The sequence below is a fragment of the Calliphora vicina genome, chromosome 2 (genome assembly GCF_958450345.1).
Source record: "Calliphora vicina chromosome 2, idCalVici1.1, whole genome shotgun sequence".
In the NCBI taxonomy this organism is placed as follows: domain Eukaryota; kingdom Metazoa; phylum Arthropoda; class Insecta; order Diptera; family Calliphoridae; genus Calliphora; species Calliphora vicina.
In genome coordinates, this window is record NC_088781.1 from 9,540,485 (window position 1) to 9,565,937 (window position 25,453).

Sequence of the window (25,453 nt, forward strand, 5' to 3'; positions counted from 1 at the left end):
CAACTAATTTTGTTTCTATAACACTTAATATTTAATAAGTTATCACAAAACCGAAACCGGTTTTAAAATTAAAAAAAAGTCAAAAAGTCTCCCCTTAGAATTCTCACTCACTTAGGACCATATACGCTTAATTTCATATGTTTATGTCCATTATTATAGAAAATTCAAAAAGTACCATTGCAATACAGAAAAAGTACCAAAAAGCAGCCACTTGTGGATTCCCACCCAATCGGGCCCATGTAAGCTTTATTTCATGTTTCTATGTTCATTGGTGAAGAAATTTCAAAAAGTCTGCCCCTAGAATTCTCACTCACTTAGGAACATATATGCTTAATTTTATGTTGCTAAGTCCATTGTTATAGAAAATTCAAAAAGTACCATTAGAAGAATAAAAAAGTACCTATAGTTCAGTTCTCACATTTTGGTAACTAAATATTATCCCCTATTTCTAACACTAACTTCACTCAGATACATATCAGCTTACTTTAATGTAGATAAATGAAATAATTTAAAATATTAAAAAAGTACCATTAGGAGAAAAGTACCAATTTCCCTTTTCCTCCCTGAACACCCCTCAAGTTTGAAATTTAAAAATATTCCATTTTGCCAAAATTGTTTATGCTACAGACATGTCTCAAAAGATTAAAATATGTGTTAATGTGCCCAAGAACAAATATGTTTTAAAAAAAGTACCAAACTGTTTACCCGGATTTGGCCTAAAATACACCTTGGCACTCGAGTTCCAAATAACAACTTGTTAGTTAATCTTTCCATGAATCCAGGATCCAATGTTAAAAAAGTTATAAAAATTGGCTTAATAATTTGCAATAAAATTAATTTTCCTGATTTTATCCCCTTTTTGGTACCTTTTTTATCCCCATTACGGTGGTAAAATTTTATTCAAATAAATGTCTGTATCAAACGACTGAAGCTAGAATCATGAAATTTTAACTGTTAATAAGGGATTTTTGGAAATTCGAACATTTAGGGGGGAAAAAGGGTAAAAACGGGTAAATTCGGTAACCTTATATCTTCAAAACTAATAAAGATACAAAAAAACTTAAAATTGTATGTTACTCCATTTAAAAAATAAGCTGATAGGTGTTTGGTACTTTTTCGAAATTCGAACCTTTTAGTGGAGAAAACGGGTAAAAACTGTATTTTGGTACTTTTTTGGCACCCTATGTATCTTTTAAACCATTAAACATAGAAACAAATTTTAAATCGTATTCTTTACTTATCAAAAAATAAAAATAAAAGTTTTGTACTTTTTGAAAATTCGAATCCTTTAGGGGTAAAAATTGTGTTTATTTTTGGTACTTTTTCATAAAATATTTTTTTCTATAATTTGACATAGACAATAATTTATTACAGAAATTTATTTGAATAAAATTTTACCACCGCAATGGGGATAAAAAAGGTACCAAAAAGGGGATAAAATCGGGAAAACACATTTTATTTGAAATTATTAAGCCAATTTTAATATATTTTTTTAACATTGGTTCCTGGATTCATACAAAAATTAACTAACAGGATGTTATTTGGAACTCGAGTGCCAAGGTGTATTATATTGGGCCAAATCCGGGTAAACAGTTTGGTACTTTTTTTAAAACATATTTTTTCTTGATCACATTAACACAGATTTTAATCGTTTGAGTCATGTCTGTAGCATAAACAATTTTGTCAAAATGAAATATTTTTAAATTTCAAACTTGTTCAAGGAGGAAAAGGGAAATTGGTACTTTTCTCCTAATGGTAATTTTTTAATATTTTTTAATTATTTCACTTATTGACATTAAAGTTAGCTGATATGTATCTGAGTAAAGTTAGTGTTAGAAATAGGGGATAATATTTAGGTACCAAAATGTGAGAATTTTGAATTGAATTTTCTATAACAATGAACTTAGAAACATGAAATTAAGCATATATGGTCCTAAGAGAGTGAAAATTCAAGGGGTAGACTTTTTGGTACTTTTTCTTTATTCGAATGGTACTTTTTGTTATTTCTTCACCAATGAACCCAGAAACATGAAATAAAGCTTACATTGGCCCGAGTGGGTGGGAATCCTCAAATGGCGGCTTTTTTGAACATTTTCTATATTCTAATGGTACTTTTTGAATTTTCTATAATAATGGACCTAGATATATGAAATTAAGCATACATGGTCCTAAGTCAGTGATACTTCTAGGGGGAGACTTTTTGGTACCTTTTCTTTATTCGAATGGTACTTTTTGTTATTTCTTCACCAATGAACCTAGAAACATTAAATATGGACTCGAGTAAGTGGAAAACCAAAAGTGTGGGCTTTTTGGTACTTTTTATATATTCTAATGGTACTTTTTGAATTTTCTATAATACTGGACATAGAAATATGTAATTAGGAGTATATGGTCCCAAGTGAGTTAAAATTCAATATTAAGTGTTATAGAAACAAAATTAGTTGATAATATAGGAAATGCTATACAAATTTAAAATTCGAACTTGACGGGTTATGGTTTAGAGAATGCGAATTCAGAAGTGATAATCAATGGTACTATTTCTTTATTGAAATGGTACTTTTTGAATATTTTATAATAATAAACCTAAAAATTTAAAATTAGGCACAAATGATTCTGAATGAATTTGAATTCACAAAAGGTGACTTTAGTTGGTAAGTTTCTTTTGCATTTTCTATAATAATGGACCCAGAAATATGAAATTAGGCATTTACAATTAGATTCACAAAGGCATTTGGGTGGCTAAGCGCACGGTGTCAGCTAGTTTGATTATAAATACATAGGTCCAAAAATTGTCTAGATGCTGTAAATTTAAATATTCAACCACATTTTTAAAAATCATACTCTTTTGAATATGATTAATATTTAAGAGCTTTTTATAACAAGAGAAATTCATTAAGCGTATTATTTTCATTTTATATAATTTAAGAGAATACTGACTCTTAAATACAATTTAAATTTTAACTCTTATTGTTAGCAATTATTCATCATGCGCAATTATTGTAAATTTTTATGGAGTCTCTCTCAGTCTCTGTTATTCTGCGTTATTTTTTGTTTATTTTTTTTTTGCACTCACACAAACAATGATTTGTTTTTTTTTTTGTTTCATATTAATAAACATATTTTTGCGCCTAAAAGAAATATTTCCTAGCATATGCAATATATATTATTAGCAGGAAATTGTGCCGACAAAGCTTTGAAAATTCATAAATTTATTGTAAATAGTTTTATTAATGGTGGAATGGTTAAAATTGAGAAAATTAAATAATTTGAAATTAGCAAATATAATATAACGTTTTTTTTTAAAAGTTTGTAAATTATCTTCAACTGTTTTCAATACTTTAATGGTGCTACCTTTGTATTATATATTTCTAATAAACGATAGTCATTGGAAAACCACAAGATGTGTCGCTGTGTTTACACAACCATCAATACCAGATGAACCAGAGCCATAACCACAATAAATACTCAAAGCCATTAGTCAATACAAATACATACAAATAGAATTGGAAAGGATATGTATGTACATACATTTTTTGTTAATATTTTCTAAGATTTCCATGTCAGTTTATGTTGGATTTGGCATAAGAAACAATAATAACATTGTGGCACATATGGCTGTGACACATAAACACTTTTAAAATACACTCTCACACATCAAAGGAGCACAATAACTCACATACAAAATATATATACAATACATACATTAGGGTGGCCCTTAATAAAAACAACATGGATTTTTCTCAGTTTAAAAGTTTGGGGTCATTTTAACCCCAAATGGCATTTAGGGTTAATTTCCATTTTTGTGCTGTTATTATAAATACTAGACTTCATGTTATATTTTTCTTAAGTATCATCAAAATCGGCCAAAAAATATATACGGGGGATTTCACGTCAAGTGAACCAACTTTTAAAATGTATGTCTTGCGATGGGGATGAAATTTGAATAGTAATTCAGACACAATTTTTCAATAAATTTAAATAAATGCAATTTTTACTTTTTTTGCAAAATCAAAAACTTTGTTGACATTTTTTTTGAAAATGGACCCTTTTTTAATTTTTTTTTTTTTTGCTCAAAAAAAAGTTTTACCAACACAACCAAAGCTTTGATGGCATGTGTTTGAGCACCACTACACTATAGCTTAAACGGCTACCAAAACTGTGTTAAAGTCCAATTTTTCAAATGCAAATATTGCACTTTTTTTAATGCCATTTTGTAACCAATTCTCCAAATTAACTAAGTCAGCTTTTTGTTTTTGGTAAATATTAAATTCCATTTCAAATTTTCAATTGCATGTTTAAATAATTTCGCGAGTTATAAACAAGAAAGTGAAAATTGAGAACAATAAACTAAGTAAGTAAGTGTTTTGTTAAAAAATGTGATAAAATTGTTTAACTTGCTTGAAATAAGTCCACTTTTTTAACGTAACCTTAAAAGTGCTGCGATTGTTTTCAAAATGTAAATTCGTGGAAGCTTTTAAAATTTCGGCTAAGTTCGGCAGATTAAATGAAATCAGAAATGAATATATTGAAATGTTATAAACCAATTTTCATTTACATATAATAGCCATTTTTAGCCGTTTTCGAATAATACTATCTTTTTTAGGTTATTGTTTGAAATTTGGCTTAACGAAAATTCAAAAAAAGAAAAATTGTATGCCGTTTTCAAACATGTAGTGGACAAAATTGAAGTAAACATATTTTCAGATGAAGTGGAGAAGCATATAACGAAAATAATAAATTGGTTATACCCTACACCACCATAGTGGGGAGGGTATAATGCGTTTGTGCAGATGTTTGTAATATCCAAGAATATTAGTCTAACACCCACCTTAATATGGTACATATAATTTTTTCGGCCCAAGGACGAAGCCTATTTAAATTGGGTGAAATCGGTCCATTATACCACCTAGCCCCCATACAAATTTCCTCCCGTAATTGGACTTTATCGGTCATAAATGTTTAATTTATATAGGTATCTACACAAATTTTGCTCCAAATAAATTTTATATATACGAAATTCATATCAGCTAATTTTATGATGATCGGTCCTTAATTAGTCATAGCTCCCATATAATACCCGCTTCCGAAAATAACTTTAACGTGCATAAATCTCTTAAAAATTTTGGTATACACATAAAATTCAACTCTCATAAAGAAAATAATCACACGACCTAATTTCATGACAATCGGTCCATAATTGGTCATAGCTCCCATATAACACACTTCCGAAAATCACTCACGAATATAAATTATTGAAATTTTAAAAGCAAATGAGACTCTTGCCAAAGTTTCTTTGCAATCTATTTTACTTCATATTGCTGAAAAATTTTTGAGATGCAAAAAGACGCTGTAATGGAAGTGGAGAAGATATATTTTTTAATCTCCGAATTAATATTAAGCTGTAACTCAGATCCATTAATTTCCACATCATTATTAGATAGGCGATTATACACTTCTACCAGAAGTAATTCAACTGTTATGTTGCAGTGAACCCATGGAAGAATTTTACTTTAGCCACCAAGACAATGAAATTAATGAAAGCGAAGAGGACTTTTTTGATTTAAATTTACAAAATGAATTATATTTAAGCAATTACTAAAAGTTTTAGTATAAATAAAATAAATTAATGTATTAAGTTTGCATTAATGATTGTAAATGGGTTAATTTTTGGTCGTTAGTGGGTTAAATTAAGTTTTTTTAATAGAATTATTCTTAAATTGTAAATTCTTTAAGGTTTAGGTTTGAATACCATGATATTGTAGTCGTTATTAATTTAGCAAAGAAAAAGTAGTCATTTAACCTATAGTGCACTGCTATAAATAAATGTTTTGTAACTCAAAACATGTAATTTTTTACTTTTTTTGCAAAATCTAACTTTTTTTTCCAAATTTTTTTTTTTGCTCAAAAGAAAGCTTAGGTCTATTCCTTTAAGAGCTTTTTGGTTTCTTAGTGGGATAACCTTTAGCTATGTATCTTTTCTGGAGAAATTCCAAATATTGAAAAATTTGACCTTTGACCTTAACTATTTAAGGGTTAAGCGTTTTCCGATTTTAGTAAAACTTTCAGACTATATTTAAAATTATCTGTACTATAATATTCTGATTAGATTTTACTTAAAATTCATAACAGTAAGTAAATTGAGATCATTCGCCAAAATATGGCCAAAAAATTATTTCTTCTCGAAATCGCAAAATTTAAATCGCTGGTATGGAAAAACTATAGGATTTATTTTCATATTTTTATTATCTATTATATTCTTAATAAATCCCAAATGGGATGATGAAAAAATTCTGAAATATGTTTAACAAAATTTTTTAAAAATTTGAAAATGGAGTTTTGAAACTGACGTTAAAAAAAAATAAACAAAATTTGGTCATATCTGCGATAGGTAACCTATGTACAAGTAAATATGGACATATTTTAAGTAAGAATGAACTTTTATTTTAATATTTCTCAAAATATGTTAATTTTGTTCCTACATTTCTTGTTATAGTGGCCTGAGACAGGTTAATGTCATGGGGAATTTTTAATAACTTTTAAATTTTTAAACCAATTTTTGTCTTTTATATCTTGTTAGAACGACAATTACGTACACATTTCTATTCTTTCTAATTAAATTGCAAAATTAATTTTTTAGTGTAAAATTTTTACAAAAACTTAAAAAATTGCATTTTTTCCCCTTGCAAATGCTTTTCAAAATGCCAAAAAGGTCTTAAGGCACGTCTTAACCCCAACCGATTTACCTAAAAAAATTTCCGAATAATTTTTTTACCAATATTCACCAATGAAAAGTGCCAATTTGAAGCCTTAAACTAGCACTATTACAATTTTTACAACAAACTAGTTCGCTGTGACTAATAAATTGGTAGAAATATGTAAAAAAAATCATAAAAACCTTAAAATGGATTTCTTTATCCTACACAGAAAAAACTATTTCTTAAACCGTTTCAATTCAAATATTTGTCACATATTGAACTGGTTTCAATTATTTCATAATTAAATCAAGTATTCATTTGCTCAAAAACTAAATTTCTTGATATTTTCTATCGAATTTTGTGTTTTGAATTTGATTATTTTGACAATTGAATATACAATTTTCGTTATTGGTTGAATTTCAAATACAAAAATGATTGAATAGATAATTTTTGTAATTGAAAACACATTTTTGTTATTTTTTGTAAAAGACAAATCAAACTTTTATATCAGTTGGGAACATGCTCAACTTTTTTTTGGGTTCACCTTTATACATATTTGTATGTTTATATTAAAGTTCCACTGTAAAAGGTTGCTGCTTTATTTAGTTCTTTGAGCCACTAGGTTGGTTTCCTTGATGGGTTTGTTCTTTTTCATTTTGGTATTTGGTTAGAACCAAATCAAGTACTATAAGGCTTTTAAGAAATTTTATTTCTTTTTCTAATTAATTTAATAATATACAATAATACAGAAATCAAATAGAAAAGTCTTTATCACAAGTGAAAACATTTTAAAATTCACCTTGATTTATATCAGGGGGTATGAGTAATATTTGTTTAAACAATTCTGCAATACGTATACGACCCTTGTTAGTTATTGTATAACATCTCACACATTGGGGCCGATTGATAAGTGTTTTCTTTTGAACTCAATATCTTTATGAAAATGCAGTTAGAAATCGTTAATAAATGATTGATGTGTTATTTTTCCAAATCCGTTAAATGTTTTTTGCTATCTTGTGTATGTTAAAATATAGAAAACCTTAATATTGTGGTTCATAAGCAAAATTAAATTATTTTTAGGTAAACAATTTTTTTCAAAATTTTTTTTCTTCGAAATTGTTTTTTTAAATTTATTAATGAAAAAAAATTTATGACAAAAAATTTTTTTGGTGAAAAAAAAATTCGGTTAAAAAAAATATTTTTGGCCGATTTTGACCCATTGTAGGTCCAACTTACTATAGCCTTATTTACATCGTTGCAATGAACTTTGAAATATCTATCATTAGATATCCATATTGTCTATATTAATGAGTTAGTAGTCCAGATATAGATAAAAAACTAGGCCAAAAATGAGGTTGTCCCGGTTGTGAGCCGATTTTATCGATTTTTAATAGCAACCGTGCCGGAAGAATTCCCTATATATTGATGTATCAATCATGTTTGTAAGTTATTTGGGGGCTACGGAAAGTTGATTTCAACATACAGACGGACATGGCTATATCGACTTAGCTTCGGGTCGTTTTGCAGCGAGATTCAATGGTCGTGAAAACTATCAAAATTTATAAAAGTTATGGATTATAATGGTTGTCAACTATGAGACCCTCTAAATTCCATCAAGCAGGTTTGGAATATGAAAATATTTTTCAGTATCCAAATAATATTCAAATAGTAGTACTTTTTCCAACCTCAGAGTATAAAAATTTACAATAGATAGCGTATCTATTGAATGCGGTTCTGGTTTTTAATAACGTATATGTAGTTTTTAAGAGCACAAATCTGCATTTATGCTCACTTAGTTATTGAAAATTATAGTGTAAACTACAGAGTTTCTTTTCTGCTTCCAAAATTTCGAATTTCGAACTAATCAATCGTCATATCAAGGCGAATTCAGGCAAATACGAGCGAATTCATTAATTTTTTATATATGGAGTTTGACATTCGAAACAATGAGAGAGTTGTTTCAAATGTGAGACTCTATACATAAAAAATTTATGAATTCGCTCGTATTTTCCTGAATTCGCCACCGACACCACCTTGTATATAAATTCGCCTTGCGTCATATGTGGGACATTTTTCTTTACTTCTTTAATTTGAAAAAAAGTGCAGCTGAAACACACCGATTGCTCACCAAACCTTATGGTGAATTTGTTCCATCGATTTCAACGTGCGAGAGATGTGGTGATTTTAACACAGAAGACAAGCCAAGAATTGGAGGCATTACACCATGAATATTGTTGTCAAACTCAAGAAGAGCTCGCAAAATCAATGGTAGCTACTCAAGCAGTAATTTCAAAACGTTTGCGAGCAGCAAGATGCATCCAAAAGCAGGGCAATTGGCTACCATACGAATTGAAGCCGAGAGACCTTGAAAGACGATTTTGCATGTCCAAAATGGTGCTTGACTGCTATAAAAGAAAATAATTTTTGCACCGAATCATTACTTGCGTTGAAAAATGGATCCATTACAATAACCCAAAGCCTAAGGACGGCTTTGGTAATTCAATGTATTTGGTGGGATCAAATGGGTCCTATCTGACCAGACAATCACCGAACGCAACTGATTCGTTTGAAGGGCGAGCATTGCCCGCAAATCGTCCTCAAAATATGAGCAGTTCTTTTGGCGCGGAATACATTATGAGCAATAATTTGAATAAATTTATATTGTACAAATGTTTCAAAATAAAAGCAAAAAATTTTAAAAAATTCCGCAGTTTTAAGTCATACGCCCAATAAAATACAGTTTATACATGATTTTCAAGAGAAAATAGTTGGCTATAACATGAGTGCTATGAGTGCATAGGAATTTGTAAATTAGTCTTTATGCTGAAAGTTGTGTGAAAGTATCAAATGAGTCTCGGGAGTACCATGGTACTTTTCAATATGAAATATTGTCAAAAAAAAAGTAAAATCGTATCAACTTTAAAACCCTGCGATAATTTATTTTGCCATCATTTTCTTTTTGTAGCAGGAGGGGGAAAATTCTAAAAGAAAATAAAATAAAAACTCTCTCAAAAATTTCTAATCCTCCTACATTTATAGATGTACGAAAATTAGACAGATGTCTGAATGCTCGTACAACTATGTATATAAAATGTGTCAAGTGTCTTACTCATTTCCATTGAAAGAACATTGGCTGTTATAAAAACAAAATAAATAAATATGTAATAGTAATAATAATCATTCTTAGATGACTCAATAACTTCACCTTCTATTGCAAACAGCCTTTTGGCAAAGATTTCATTTAACATCGTATAACAGACATATGTATGTATGTACATAATTGTTTAAATGTATTTAAGTGAAAACTTGCTGACAATGAGTTAGTGACACTGCCTTAAGCTTAAAATATGGTGCAACATTGACCTTAACTAAAACTCAATGACGAAATCACCTCGTTCATTCGTTCGTTCTGTTCGTTTGATGTTTTTACTTTTTACTATGAATTAAAAAAAATGAAAACAAAACGTTCAGAATTTAGAACAGAATTTTCTGTTTAGTATATTCAGTCCAAAATAAACTTGAAATTATAAAAAAAAATCTCAAACCTCCCTGCCTCTAGTGGTTTGTTTACCATTTCAAGTTAAATTTCAATAAAAACCACATTATAAACAGAATGAGAAGCAAACAAAAAAAAAAAAAAAAAACTCAAATAAAAATAATTAAAAATGCTGTAAACGTAATAGATTAATAGCAGTTAAAATAATTTATATTAAACACACTCTCACAACAACAAACCACTGCCACAAAAAAATAAGACTAAGAACAACAGCAACAACAATTATAACAAATAAATGTCTAAATAATTTAACTGCGCATGCGTGTAGTTGGTTTTTATGTTTAAACAAGACAGCAACAAACAACAAACCACAGACAAATGTTTTTTTTTCTCAATTTTTATCTCCTACAGAAAAAAAATCAATTCAAATGATGTGTAATAAACACAGCATCTCAGGCTTAAACCAGCCACTAAAAAAAAACAAAATACAAACAATTTTATAAATAAATAAAAATAATAATACAACAGAAAAGCTGCAAGTGTTTCTCGTATTACGAGTGCAAAAATGGTGTTAAAAGTAAAACCAACTCGGGCATGTTCTTGTCATTTAATAGACGACAATGTTGTTTTTTTTATAGATTTCAAGTTAATTTTACTCCCTCCCGGCCGTCTGTTGTCTTGCAAATTGTGTTGCTCATTCATTGGCTGCTTGATTTTTTCTGTTTTGTTTATTATGTAGTTGTTGTGGTTGTTGCTTGTTTTTACTTTTTTCTCTGTACGTTTTATTACGTTTGTTTTTGTAATTTCTAAGAATCAGGTCAAGGTTAGTGAGACATAATAAAATTCCTTGCTTGTTTTACCTTTTATAAATTACAACAACAAAATGCTCAAACAAGTATAACAGTTTGTAGTGTTTTATTATAACACTTGTTGTTACCAATTGAAAAACAACAAAAAAAATACACACAATTGTGTTTATTAATAAAAAAGTTAAATGGAAGAATCCATATCAAAACGGACAGAAATCAGCTATTTTCGGATTTGACATCTTCGATTTTAATGAATTTTACCACGCATATTACGGTTCCAAAGGGTTCCTTCCTCAAATATATGACTATTTCATCGGAGAACCTTTCCATTTCAAAAATATTGCGATTTGAAAATTGAAAAATTTGTTAAAATTGTCTAAAATTATAGACACTAATTGCCCATAACTTCGAAGCTACACAAAGTCCAATATAATTTTTGATTCCATTTTAAAGGCAAAGATATTGTCCTTCAAACGGTGTGAATAAAATAGTTTACTTCCAAAAGGTTAAAGGTCAAATTTCAAAGTATATATTTCAATGTAAAACAAGTAAGAAAGTATGGTCGGTCAAGCCCGACCATATAATACCCTACACTAAGTAAAAGAGCAAAAACATTTTTCTTTTAAAATTTCAATAATTTATATTTTTGAGTGATTTTCGGAAGTGGGCCTTATATGGGAGCTATGACCAATTATGGATCAATCACCATGAAATTAGGTCGTGTGATTTAGTCTATATTAAAGTTAACTATGTTGAATTTTGTGTGTATACCAAAATTTTTAAGCGATTTATGCACGTTAAAGTGATTTTCGGAAGCGGGTCTATATGGGAGCTATGTATGTATCTGTCGTGACAAAATTTGGTGACATGAATTTTGTATATATAAAACTTATTTGCAGCGGAATTTGTGGAGATACATATATAAATTAAACATTTATGACCGATAAAGCCCAAATTCGGAAGGACATTTGTATGGGGGCTAGATGAAATAATGGACCGATTTCAGCCTGTTTCAATAGGCTTGGTCCTTGGGCTGAAAAAATAATATGTACCAAATTTGATTTAAATATCTTCAAAATTGCTATGCTATGCTATGCTATGCTATGCTATGCTATGCTATGCTATGCTATGCTATGCTATGCTATGCTATGCTATGCTATGCTATGCTATGCTATGCTATGCTATGCTATGCTATGCTATGCTATGCTATGCTATGCTATGCTATGCTATGCTATGCTATGCTATGCTATGCTATGCTATGCTATGCTATGCTATGCTATGCTATGCTATGCTATGCTATGCTATGCTATGCTATGCTATGCTATGCTATGCTATGCTATGCTATGCTATGCTATGCTATGCTATGCTATGCTATGCTATGCTATGCTATGCTATGCTATGCTATGCTATGCTATGCTATGCTATGCTATGCTATGCTATGCTATGCTATGCTATGCTATGCTATGCTATGCTATGCTATGCTATGCTATGCTATGCTATGCTATGCTATGCTATGCTATGCTATGCTATGCTATGCTATGCTATGCTATGCTATGCTATGCTATGCTATGCTATGCTATGCTATGCTATGCTATGCTATGCTATGCTATGCTATGCTATGCTATGCTATGCTATGCTATGCTATGCTATGCTATGCTATGCTATGCTATGCTATGCTATGCTATGCTATGCTATGCTATGCTATGCTATGCTATGCTATGCTATGCTATGCTATGCTATGCTATGCTATGCTATGCTATGCTATGCTATGCTATGCTATGCTATGCTATGCTATGCTATGCTATGCTATGCTATGCTATGCTATGCTATGCTATGCTATGCTATGCTATGCTATGCTATGCTATGCTATGCTATGCTATGCTATGCTATGCTATGCTATGCTATGCTATGCTATGCTTTGCTTTGCTATGCTATGCTATGCTATGCTATGCTATGCTATGCTATGCTATGCTATGCTATGCTATGCTATGCTATGCTATGCTATGCTATGCTATGCTATGCATATGGGTAACTGATCGCAGTATATGAACTGGAGAGGAATAACTCTGCTCAACAAGGTTTACGAAATATTAGCCAACATAATCAGCAATAGGCTGTCAGAATCTCTAGCACCTAACCTATGGCAAGAGCAAGCAGGATTAAACAAGGGAGCGATCTGGGATGCACTGGAATGTAAAGGAGCGGCACCGAAAATTATCAATCTGGTCAAAGAGTAGAAATACTACGTTTTTTAAAAAAGTAGTAGAAATACTACTATTATAAAGAAGTAGTAGAAATCTTATTTTAAAAATTAATAGAAATACTACTAATTTTTTTTTTAAATAATACAAATACTAGATACTATTTTCTTTTAAAAAGTAGTACTACTATTTTTTTTAAAGTAGCAGATATACTACTATTTTCTTTCTAAAACTAATAGAAATACTACTATTTCTTTTTAAAAAGTAGTAGAAATACAATTTCTTTAGAAAAGGAATAGGAATATTAACTTTTTTTAAAAAAGGTGTAGAAATACTACTTTTTTAAAAAGAAGTAGAAATACTACTTTTTAAAAAGAAGTAGAAATGCTACCTTTTAAAAATTGAAAGTAACATTTTAAAACTAAAAAAACAAATAAGAGAGCTATGTATATCCGTCTGTGCCGAATCTTATATACCCTTCACCAAATTATACTTCAAAATAAAAATTTTAAATATTTTTAGGTAAACAAAATTTATTTTTTTTTGCAGTTTTTTTTAAGTTTTTGGTAAAAAAAAATTTTTTTTTTTAATTTTTAAAATTTTTTTTTGTTTTTTAAATTTTTTTAATATTTAGCAAAAAAAACTTTTGGTGAAAAAAAAATCGGGTTAAAAAATATTTTGACCCATTGTAGGTCCAACTTACTACGGTTTTATATACGTGATTTTAAATAGCTAACTTCTCGAAAGCATGTCTGACAGAAGATTATTGAAGATTTGGATCCCGAAGATAGATAGACAGACAGACAGAGAGACTGACGGACATGGCTTAATCGACTCCGCTATCTATAAGGATCCAGAATATATATATTTTATAGGGTCGGAAATGAAAAATATAGAAATTACAAACGGAATGACAAACTTATACATACATATATACCCTTCTCACGTATGTGAAGGGTATAATAATTACATAAATCTATATATATATATATATATAGATAAAAGGAAAAATCCAGGACAACCTCGATTTTTGACCTATATCTGGATTACTAAGTCATTAATATAGACAATTTGGATACCTAATCTATATATATAAAAGAGTAACGTTACTGACTGACTGACTGATTCATCATCGCACAGCCCAAACGGCTGAAGCTAGAATCACGAAATTTTAACTGTGGGTTCCTCCCTCCCCAAAACGATCCGATAAGAAGGGATTTTTGGAAATTCGAACGTTTAGGGGGTAAAAAAGGGTAAATTCGGTAACCTTATATCTTCAAAACTAATAAAGATACAAAAAAACTTAAAGTTGCAAGTTACTCCATTTAAAAAATAAGCTGACAGGTGTTTGGTACTTTTTCGAAATTCGAACCATTTAGGGGAGAAAACGGGTAAAAACTGTATTTTGGTACTTTTTTTGCACCCTATGTATTTTTTAAACCAATAAACATAGAAACAAATTTTAAATCGTATTCTTTAATTATCAAAAAATAAAAAATATAAGTTTGGTACTTTTTGGAAATTCGAACCCTTAAGGGATAAAAATTGTGTTTATTTTTGGTACTTTTTCATAAAATATGTTTTTCTATAATTTGACATAGGCATACGAATATTTTATTATGAGCTCCCACCACGATACAGAAATTTATTTGAATTAAATTTTACCAAAACAATGGGGATAAAAAAGGTACCAAAAAGGGGATAAAATCGGAAAAATACATTTTATTGAAATTATTAAGCCAATTTTGATCATTTTTTTAACACTGGTTCCTGGATTCATACAAAAATTAACTAACAGGGTGTTATTTGGAACTCGAGTGCCAAGGTGTATATTGGGCCAAATCCGGGTAAACAGTTTGGTACTTTTTTAAAACATATTTTTTCTTGGGCACATTAACACAGATTTTAATATTTTGAGACATGTCTGTAGCATAAACAATTTTGGCAAAATGGAATATTTTTAAAGGTCGAACTTGAGAGGTGTTCGAGGAAGAAAAGGTAAATTGGTACTTTTCTCCTAATGGTACTTTTTTAATATTTTAAATTATTGCACTTATCGACATTAAAGTTAGCTGATTTGTATCTGAGTGAAGTTTGTGTTAGGCATAGGGTATAATATTTAGGTACCAAAATGTGTGAACAGAACTATAGGTACTTTTTTGTTCTTCTAATGGTACTTTTTTGAAATTTCTATAACAATGGACTTAGAAACATGAAATTAAACATATATGGTCCTAAGCGAGTGAGAATTCTAGGGGGAGACTTTTTGGTACTTTTTCTTTATTGGAATTGTACTTTTTGTAATTTCTTCACCAATGAACCTAGAAACATAAAATAAAGCTTATATATAAACCGAGTGAGTAGGAAACCACAAGTGTGGGTTTTTTGGTACTTTTTCTATATTCTAATGGTACTTTTTTGAATTTTCTATAACTATGGACTTAGAAACATGAAATTAAGCATATATGGTCCTAGGTGAGTGAAAATTCTAGGGGGAGACTTTTTGGTACTTTTTCTTTATTCTAATGGTACTTTTTTAAATTTTCTATAACAATGAACTTAGAAACATGAAAATAAGCATATATGGTCCTAAGTAAGTGAGAATTCTAGGGGGAGACTTTTTGGTACTTTTTCATTATTCGATTGGTACTTTTTGTAATTTTTTCACCAATGAACCTAGAAACATGAAATAAAACTTATATGGAACCGAGTGAGTGGGAAACCACAATTGTGGGGTTTTTGGTACTTTTTCTATATTCAAATGGTACTTTTTTGAATTTTCTATAACAATGGACTTAGAGACTTGAAATTAAGCTTATACGGACCGGAGTGAGTGGAAATCTACAAGTGACTGCTTTTTGGTACTTTTTCTATATTCTAATGGTACTTTTTGAATTTTCTGTAATAATGGACATTGAATTATGAAGTTAAGCATATATGGTTCTAAGTGAGTGAGAATTCTAGGGGGAGAGTTTTTGGTACTTTTTGTTTATTCTAATGGTACTTTTTTGAATTTTCTATAACAATGAACTTAGAAACATGAAATTAAGCATATATGGTCCTAAGTAAGTGAGAATTCTAGGGGGAGACTTTTTGGTACTTTTTCTTTAATCGAATGGTACTTATTGTAATTTCTTCATCAATGAACCTAGAAACATGAAATAAAGCTTACATGGGACCGAGTGGGTGGGAATCCACACGTGGCTGCTTTTTGGTACTTTTTCTATATTATAATGGAACTTTTTGAATTTTCTACAATAAAGGACTTAGAAACATGAAATTAAGCGTATATGTTCTAAAGTGAGAATTCTAGGGGGAGACTTTTTGGTACTTTTTCTTTATTCTAATGGTACTTCTTTTAATTTTGTATAACAATGGACTTAGAAACATGAAATTAAGCATACACGGTCCTAAGTCAGTGAGAATTCTAGGGGGAGACTTTTTGGTACTTTTTCTCTATTCGAATCGTACTTTTTGTAATTTCTTCACCAATGAACCTAGAAACATGAAGTAAAGCTTATATGGACCGGAGTGTGTGTGAATCCACAAGTGCCTAATTTTTAGTACTTTTTGTATATTGTAGCGGTACTTTTTGAATTTTCTGTAATAATGGCCATAAAAATATGAAATTAATCGAATATGTTCTAAAGTGAGTGAGAATTCTAGGGGGAGACTTTTTGGTACTTTTTCTTTATTCTAATGGTACTTTTTTGAATTTTTTATAATAATGAACTTAGAAACATGATATTAATCGTATATGTTCTAAAGTGAGTGAGAATTCTAGGGATAGACTTTTTGGTACTTTTTCTTTATTCGAATGGTACTTTTTGTAATTTCTTCACCAATTAACCTAAAACCATGAAATTAAGCTTATATGGGAGTGAGTGGGAAACCACAAGTGTGGGCTTTTTGGTACTTTTTATATATTCTAATGGTACTTTTTGAATTTTCTGTAATAATGGACATAGAAATATGAAATTAGGCGTCTATGGTCCCAAGTGAGTGAAAATTCAAGGCGCTTGGTACTTTTTCTTTGTTCTCATACGTACTTTTGTGAATTTACTATAATAATGGACCTAGCGTTTCCAAAAAACCAAAGAATTTTAAAACCGCGGTTTCGTTTTGTTTGGGTTTTGTGATAATTTTTAAATATTGTTATAGAAACAAAATTAGTTGATAATATAGGAAAGGCTATACAAATTTAAAATTCAAAATTGACGGGTTATGGTTTAGTGAATGCGAATTCAAAAGTGATAATCAATGGTACTATTTGTTTATTGCAATGGTACTTTTTGAATATTTTATAATAATTTTAGGCACACATGATTCTAAATTAATTTGAATTCACAAAAGGTGACTTTAGTGGTAACTTTCTTTTGCATTTTCTATAATAATGGACCCAGAAATATGAAATTAGACATTTACAATTAGATTCACAAAGGGAGACTTAATAGTACTATTTCATTCTTCTAATTGGGGTGGCGAAGCGCACCGGGTCTGCTAGTGTTGTATATAATAATGAATGAACTTACCACTATTTATTATTACTCGCTCCTGCCACAATTTTTAATTATGTATTTCGATCTTTAAAACACTTTAATCATCTTGTACTTGCAGTTTTAGAAGTACATTGTCAATGTATCTCTTAGAGACAGACTGATGACTTGGCTGGCTCCAATTTATATATTTTGGATCATTGGACACGCACATATGTACAATTTGTAGTGCATAGAGATGTCAATTGGTTACTTTATACAGCCCAGGTAATATCAAAATTAACTATCTTTTAATAACATTTATTTATAAATTGGACGCAAAATATAAAAATTGGAGTAAGCCAAATGAACAGACATTATTGACAATTACTATCTAAAAGAAAGGCGCGGATCCTTCACAACTTTTACATTTTTCATATTAAAATTTTCGTTTTTTCCTCCCCTGGATCTGCGACTGCTATATGGTATACATTGACTACTTGCTTAACTGCTAGGTACTTGTAAAACTGCTGGGATAATTGTGTTTGTTTACTTATCAAAATAAAACACACGCACACACAATTTGCATCTTAAAATAAAAGATAAACAATGCAACAATTTGCCAATATTTCCATCACAAATTTAATAAAATTTCCTTTAAATAGGTATTTAAATAAATACTTCACTAACTCAGTACTTTTCATAGTTTTCTCTGAATTTAAAACATTTTGCTAAAAGGAAGTAAACTTTTAGATCCACCTGCACAATTTACTACCACACATTTTGTATTTTTGTATTATAATAATTATCCGACACAATTTAAACACACACGTTTAGTTAATATTGTAAACATTATATTTCACTAATATTTTAGTTAAATTAGTTAAAATTTAACACTTATTTAGTTTGTTAAACTAACGACTAAATTCTAATTAGATGTTAATACGTTTAGATAAATGCGCGCACTAAATGACAACTAAAAGTGAGTGTTGCCAGATCCTTGATTCTTAAGGATTAAGGATTTTTAAGCCCTATTGACGTTTATTTATAGTCCTGATTTTTGGGGATTTCTTTTAAAGAGCTACACATTTGTCCATACTTTAAGTTTTTCGTACGTGACTTAGATTTAGAAATTATCGGAAACCGATTAGAGGTCGTGGCACCTCTTATACAAAGTAAATGTCAAGGCGAATTTATACAAGGTGGAGTCAGTCAAACATCTGATAATTGTTTTGTCGCTTTTTGTTTCTAACAGTTGTCAAAGCTTTTTTTTATATTTAAATATCTACATATTCTAATCGTATTAATAAAATATTTATTTTTACATAAATAAGTAAAGTCCTCACCATACAATTATCTACACTATATTAAGTTTTAAAACATATTTGCTTAATTTTTCATTTTTGTTTTTTGACATTTGTTAAGACCAATTGTTGTATTTGTAGAACTGATAGCACCTTGTATGAATTCGCCTTGGTAAATGTCTATTTATCAAGGTTGGCTACCGGTTCAAAACGGTAAAAAGGTAACAGTAACGGTTATTTGGATTATTTCTGTAACGCTGACTTAGCGCTAACGGTATTTGGGCTTATTTGAGTAACGGTATTTTAATGATATCGGTAATTTCATCTTGAATTAAATTATTAATAACATTTACAAAAATTAAAATTAAGTTGACAGAGTTGGTTAGAATATCGGTATCAGTATTTACGATTATATTGTTAACGGTAATTCCAGTTATTTCGGTAACGATTGTTTAACGGTAACGGTAATTGAGCTGAAAGGGTATTTAGGAGTAACGAAAATATGGATGATATTGATCCGGGCGAGATGTGGTTTCTGTATTCTGTTGGATTGCCCGTGTTTTTTATTACTGCTTCAAAACGACTATGTGTTGAGCCCATTAAAGAGACAGTTAGGGTTACTAATCGGGAATATTTTTTGAAAAAATTCGGGAATTTCTTTATAAGTTTCCTTCTTAAGGTTACTGTTTTATTTCCACACAGATGAAAGATATTCGTTGTGATTTGTGGCAAATTCATAGATTTTTTCTACACTAGCAATTGAAAGTCAGTTGACAGTCATCCCAACCAAAATTCTGATTTGAAAAAGTTCTTATTCGGTACGTATTACGTATTTTCTCAATATTTTAAAAATGTCCTGGTTTTTGGCTTAATTTAGTAATAAAAAATTACGGATTTTTTTAATATTTCCCGAGAATGGAGAAAGTCCGTGAAATTTAGAGTCAATCGTCTCATCCATTCCCTTATAACTGCATCCATATTTTCCGATCTATTTCCCATACGGATTGAGATCTGGGGCCGAATTACCGCATTCGATATCGAGTAAATTCGATCGTAATTTTCTTATTTGAGATTACGGCATTCGATATCGAGCATGAAATTTAGTACATTTTGTTATAATTACGATATCGAAATTATTTTTCGATACAATAGTTCATTCGATCACGAGTGCGGTAATTTGGGCCCTGGTCACTTCAAAACCCATATTTAGCAATAAACAATTTCCCATAAGGATTGAGATATGGTCACTTCAGAGGTGTTTTAGAGGTCATTGTCATGCTGGAATCAATTTTTTTAATCTCTATTTTCCTCAGTGTATTCATTGCCTTTAACAACAGCCTCGCCCCATAATATTGTCACCGCCAACCTCGACTGTCTTATTTGTGTACTTGAGGTCTTTTTTGGTAATTTCTTAAAATCTCTTGCTATTAAATTACCATGTCTTGGGGTAGTTTTATGAATAGTTTCACAAATTTTGAGGTTTCTTACGAAATTGTCTTATAAGTTTTTAAACTGCTGATTTAATAATTGAATATTTATCACAGATAGTTTTTTGAATCAATTTTCCTTTCAAGGTTGGCTACCGATTTGAAATGGTTAAAAGGTAATGGTATCGCTAATTTGGATTATTTCTTTTAGAGGTAATGGTATTTGCTATTATTTCTGTAATGGTAATTTCATCCATACTTCAGTAATTCAAAATATATTTTTATATTTTAAATTTTGTAGATTTCAATAAACTCAATTATTCAAATCAGAAATTCGTAGGTATTTTGGTAACAGTAGTTAAGTATTTAAATTAAATAAAAAACTAATTATTAATATGTTTTAATTACACATTTTTATTATTTTAAACATTTTTAATTCAGTTTGTAGATTTTTCAGATTTTTATACTATTGTAGCAAATTTATCTGACAACTCTGCAGGATGTAAAAGGGAAGAAGAATAAGAAGGAAGTAAAAGAAGAGTGTTTGACAGATTAGCAACACGCAGTGACAGACAGGGATCGGAAAATTGAGCAATTTAAATTAATTATTAATTATATCATATAAAACGTACAAAAAACATACATATGTACTTGCATAAATGCTTGAAATTTATACGTCATTGCTATAATAAGCTTTGAAGTCATTTTTCTTATGTTTTTTTTTATAATTTTCATTGGATTTAATATAAAACGCACTAAATCAAAATCATTTATAATCATTGCCATCGATTACAATTTTAAATGTTTCATGGCTTTAAAAAGTATTTACGTTTGTATGTAATAAAATAAAAAAAAAACACAAAAAATCAAAAACTTCACCATATGTTTTTGTTTGACTCTTTTAGGCTGTTTAGTTTTATTTTTTTAAATGAAATGCAATACAAACATGCTGCTGTGTAAACTTAGTTATGTTTATGTGTTTGCCTATAGCGAATTGGCTCAAGATCAACTAGAAGCTATTGCACAATTTGCAATGCATTAAATAAAAATATATAATACTTACTGAATGCTTCAGCTAGCTATATTATGGAGTCTATCGACAATGGAAATCAATTTGAAATGTTTATGCTGAAATAAATTTTATGAAGTAGAAGATATAATTATAATCTGATGAAAAACAATTTCCAATATTTCAAAATGCATATATATATATGTACATGCATTGTTGGATTTGGCATCAAAATGTCCCAAGTAATTTTCGTATTCATAAATTATTGTTAAAATTGTTGACTTTGTGCAAGATAGGTAATGTAATTGCTTTGAATTATGTAAAATGTTTCTTATTTTTAAGTTTAAGTTCTTGTAGTCTTTAGTAAGTTTTTATGCTCCACAGATATGCAACAAATGACAGTTGTCAAACAAGTAAAATCTAACCGTATGGTTATTTTGGTGATCTACAGCAACTTTTCAATAGTTGTGATTTACAAAGCGAGAGAAAATCGAATTTTCAATAGGCAACTAGTGTGATATATAGTTGTCCCTCTTTCCAAGCCTCAACCATTTATAAATTTTCTTTTGTTTGCTTTCTATTTCTAAATTACTGAAAGCAGCTGATACATATCTGTATTATTTGTGACAAATACTATCGAATTTAGAAGAAGTAAAGGTCCCTCCCACATACTTTTTTATCCAATTTATAAATTGTTAACAAATTAATTTTTTCTTTTAATTCGTTTTTTATTGTTATTTTTTGTTTTATTTTTCAATAATATAAATTTTTAGTTATTTTGTTGTTTCTATTATTAATTTTGTAGATTTATATTTTAAATAAATGTTTTTGTTTTTGTTTCAGTTATCTTAGTATAAGTAGAGATTTTTAAGTGGCTAAACTAAAAACTAAGAAAAATAAATTAATAATGTTTTTAAGTTTTATTATGTATTATTATATAAAACGAAAAGTAATTAAGAACGAACAAACAACAAAGTTTTATGTTAAGATAAGTAAATATCCAGTTAGATAAATACTAGACTACATTGTTGTTAGATATCGTAAAATTTTGTTTAATATTTGTTTAATAATAAAACGAACTGAATAGGGATAAATTAAAAAAAGAAATACAAATAAAGCCAGTTAAACATAATTATGTAAAGCTTTAAGCTCTAGAAGCGTTTTAATGATTTTTTTAAATGTCTTTATAAAAAAATAAAAAAAGGAAAACAAAAAATATAGTATATTTATGTCCAAATAAAGTTGATATTGTGATAATTTTTAGCCGGTTTGACACTGAACCCTTTCAAAATGTGGACCACCTTCATATTCATCGTCCTCTTCCATGCCACCCTGAGCACCACGACGATCGTTTTCATCACGTGGTTGAAACTCACTCAATTGTACCTCCTCGGCATCTGGTGGCAGAGTAAATGGTTCTCTGGGTGGCAACAAAGTCTCAAGTAGCTGCAGTTGTTCTGGACTAGCAAAGCCATTTTCGGGAAACTCCACAACAAATGGCACCAAAAGATCGCCACGATCAAAGGGATTATTTCTCAGGGGCATACCTTCGCCCGGTATCACTTGTAGTTCACCGTGTCGCACCACTTTACCCGGCTGAGTGGAAATGCAAATATTTCTACCGTCTAAATGTTTAAAACAATGTACCACGCCACACAGAGCCTGTGTCAAATTGATGTGAATGTTACGCATTATGAGATCATTGTTGCGACGTTGAAATAATGGATGTTCGGCTTGTATAAGAACCACCACTAAATCACCACGATTTCCATGAAGGCCTTGATTGCCCTCTGAGGTGAAGGGCATTTTTAGCATATTTGGTGCTCCTTTCTCCACAATAATATCACGCTTAACATTCTCTTCGACTAGACCTTTACCTTGACACGAAATACAACGCAGGTTTTCAGGAATAATATTACCACTACCTTCGCAAGACAAGCATATCTACAAGAATTTAATAAAATGTAATTGAATTTTATTTAATGAAGAATAACAATTTAAATCTTACAGTTTCCACTGGTGTTAAGCCCATAAATACATAACCCGTAGTACGGCCCAAACCATTACAGTCACTACATTTTTCTTGACCTTCTTTTGGCCCGCCTTCGCCATTACATTGCTGACAAAATGTACTTCTTTTATATTCCACTGTCTTGGACACATTGCCATTGTAAATTTCCTCCAATGTGACTTCCAATTTAATAACAATTTGGGCAGCTTTTCCTCGGCTTTCTCGTTGTTGTTGACCCATGTTAAAAGGAAACCAATGCGAAAAGAATTCTCCAGCATCGCTAAAACCATCGGCTCCTTCTTGTAGGCCCTTTATGCCGAAACGATCGTATATTTTACGTTTTTCCGGATCCGAAAGTACCTCATAGGCAAATGAAATCTCTTTAAATTTATCACCAGCATCGGGATTTTTATCGGGATGAAATTCTTTAGCCAATTTACGATAATTCTAAAATAAAAATGAGAAAACGTTTTAAATTTAACGATTTTAGGAAAATTATTTAATTTGAAATAAAATATCTCAGCAGAGCATCGTTTCTTAGAACTAATGTATAAGAATACTTTGCTTAGAATATTTAAAAGTTTTACATACATATATACAGTAAGTAGCAATACAATGGAATCTTTTTCTGAAAACTATATTTCTTAATTTCAGTTTTCAAAAACAGAAAAATTACCGTTTACCGAATATATATTGTAGGTCTAATAAATAGTAAATTTCAGAGCTTTTAAAATGAAAGTTTAAGTATAATAGCAATGGCAAAGGCAAAACAATGGAAACTTTTACAAGAAAGAAGAGAATAACAAAAACAAGTAAGACTACTGAAAAAGAATGTTGTGAACAAAATTTTGGTAAAAAACATATTTGGTGAAAAAAAATTTTGTTAAAAAAAATTTATGGTGAAAAAAAATTTTGGTTTAAAAATATTTGAGAAAAAAAATGGAGGTACTCGCAGTTTTTTGTGGGCCGATTTTCTTATTTCAAAAAAATAAGTACATGGCTATATCGACTCCGAAATATATAACGATCCGCTCATAATGAACTGCATATATCTAAGAAATGGTCAGATAAGAACGATTAATTTAACATAAAAAAACGTAATTCGGAGTAAATGCTAATTTATTATAAAAATAAAGGTAAATTATTAGCTTCTCATTCATTTACTAAATAACAGTTTGGGAATACCAAACGAATATAAGTCTGGCAGGCCAGACGACAAAAAAAAAAGTACTTACATTGCTCTCTTCCTCTCTCACTGCAAATGTGCATATAACTCTCTCACTTTACCTAATAAGTTAACAATAATAATAATTTTGCATTAACTGTTACACATGATTAATTTTAACATTTTACACATTAATTTATACAAAATTTCACATATTATGCGGCATATTTTGGAAATAATGTTCTAAATTTTACTGCACCCCTTATTCACCTTTGACATTATATATTATTGCTTACATTCTCCAACTATACTTATTTTCTTTCAACCTAAGGAAAAATTGCATTACAAATTTTATTTTACCTTTTTAATTTCTGCATCTGTCGAGTTTTTTGTTACACCGAGAATATCATACAAATCTAAATGATCCATAGTTGCCGCTAGTTAATAATTTTAATGCACTTTATTGATGTTTTTATTTTTTAAATTTGTAAAAAAAGAAAATTTCGTTTCAATTGGCTAAAAAATCCCTTATTATTGTATAGTGCTGTGAAAGTAACGAGTATTTCGGTACTCAGTACTCAATAATGTCTATATTTTCCGGTACTCAATACCTAAAAGTAACTACTAGATACTTTTAGAATTGTATTTTTCAGTACAATACGGAAAATACTTCAATATTTTTCAGTGAAAAAGTGCAACTATGTTTTTGAAATAAAAAATATGTATGTTAAATTCAGTTTTTTAAAGTATTGAGTAGTATCGAGTTCCTAAAAAATGTATTGATATTAATATTAAGTAATCAGAAGTACTAACATTTTACAACACTATTATTGTATTTCTTCGCAAAAACAAGAACAATGA

At 29.6% G+C, this 25,453-nt stretch overlaps 1 protein-coding gene across 1 annotated transcript; it reads right to left on the minus strand.

Moving 5' to 3' along the window:
- Positions 1 to 22,123: 22,123 nt before the first annotated feature.
- DnaJ-H (DnaJ homolog) lies at positions 22,124 to 25,139 on the minus strand. Its single transcript, XM_065500980.1, has 3 exons — positions 24,953 to 25,139; positions 23,425 to 23,874; positions 22,124 to 23,360 (listed from the first exon to the last, which is right to left on the minus strand). Exons 1-3 carry the CDS (start codon positions 25,019 to 25,021, stop codon positions 22,677 to 22,679), a joined length of 1,203 nt encoding a protein of 400 aa, XP_065357052.1. The 5' UTR covers positions 25,022 to 25,139; the 3' UTR covers positions 22,124 to 22,676.
- Between the last annotated feature and the right edge of the window lie 314 nt (positions 25,140 to 25,453).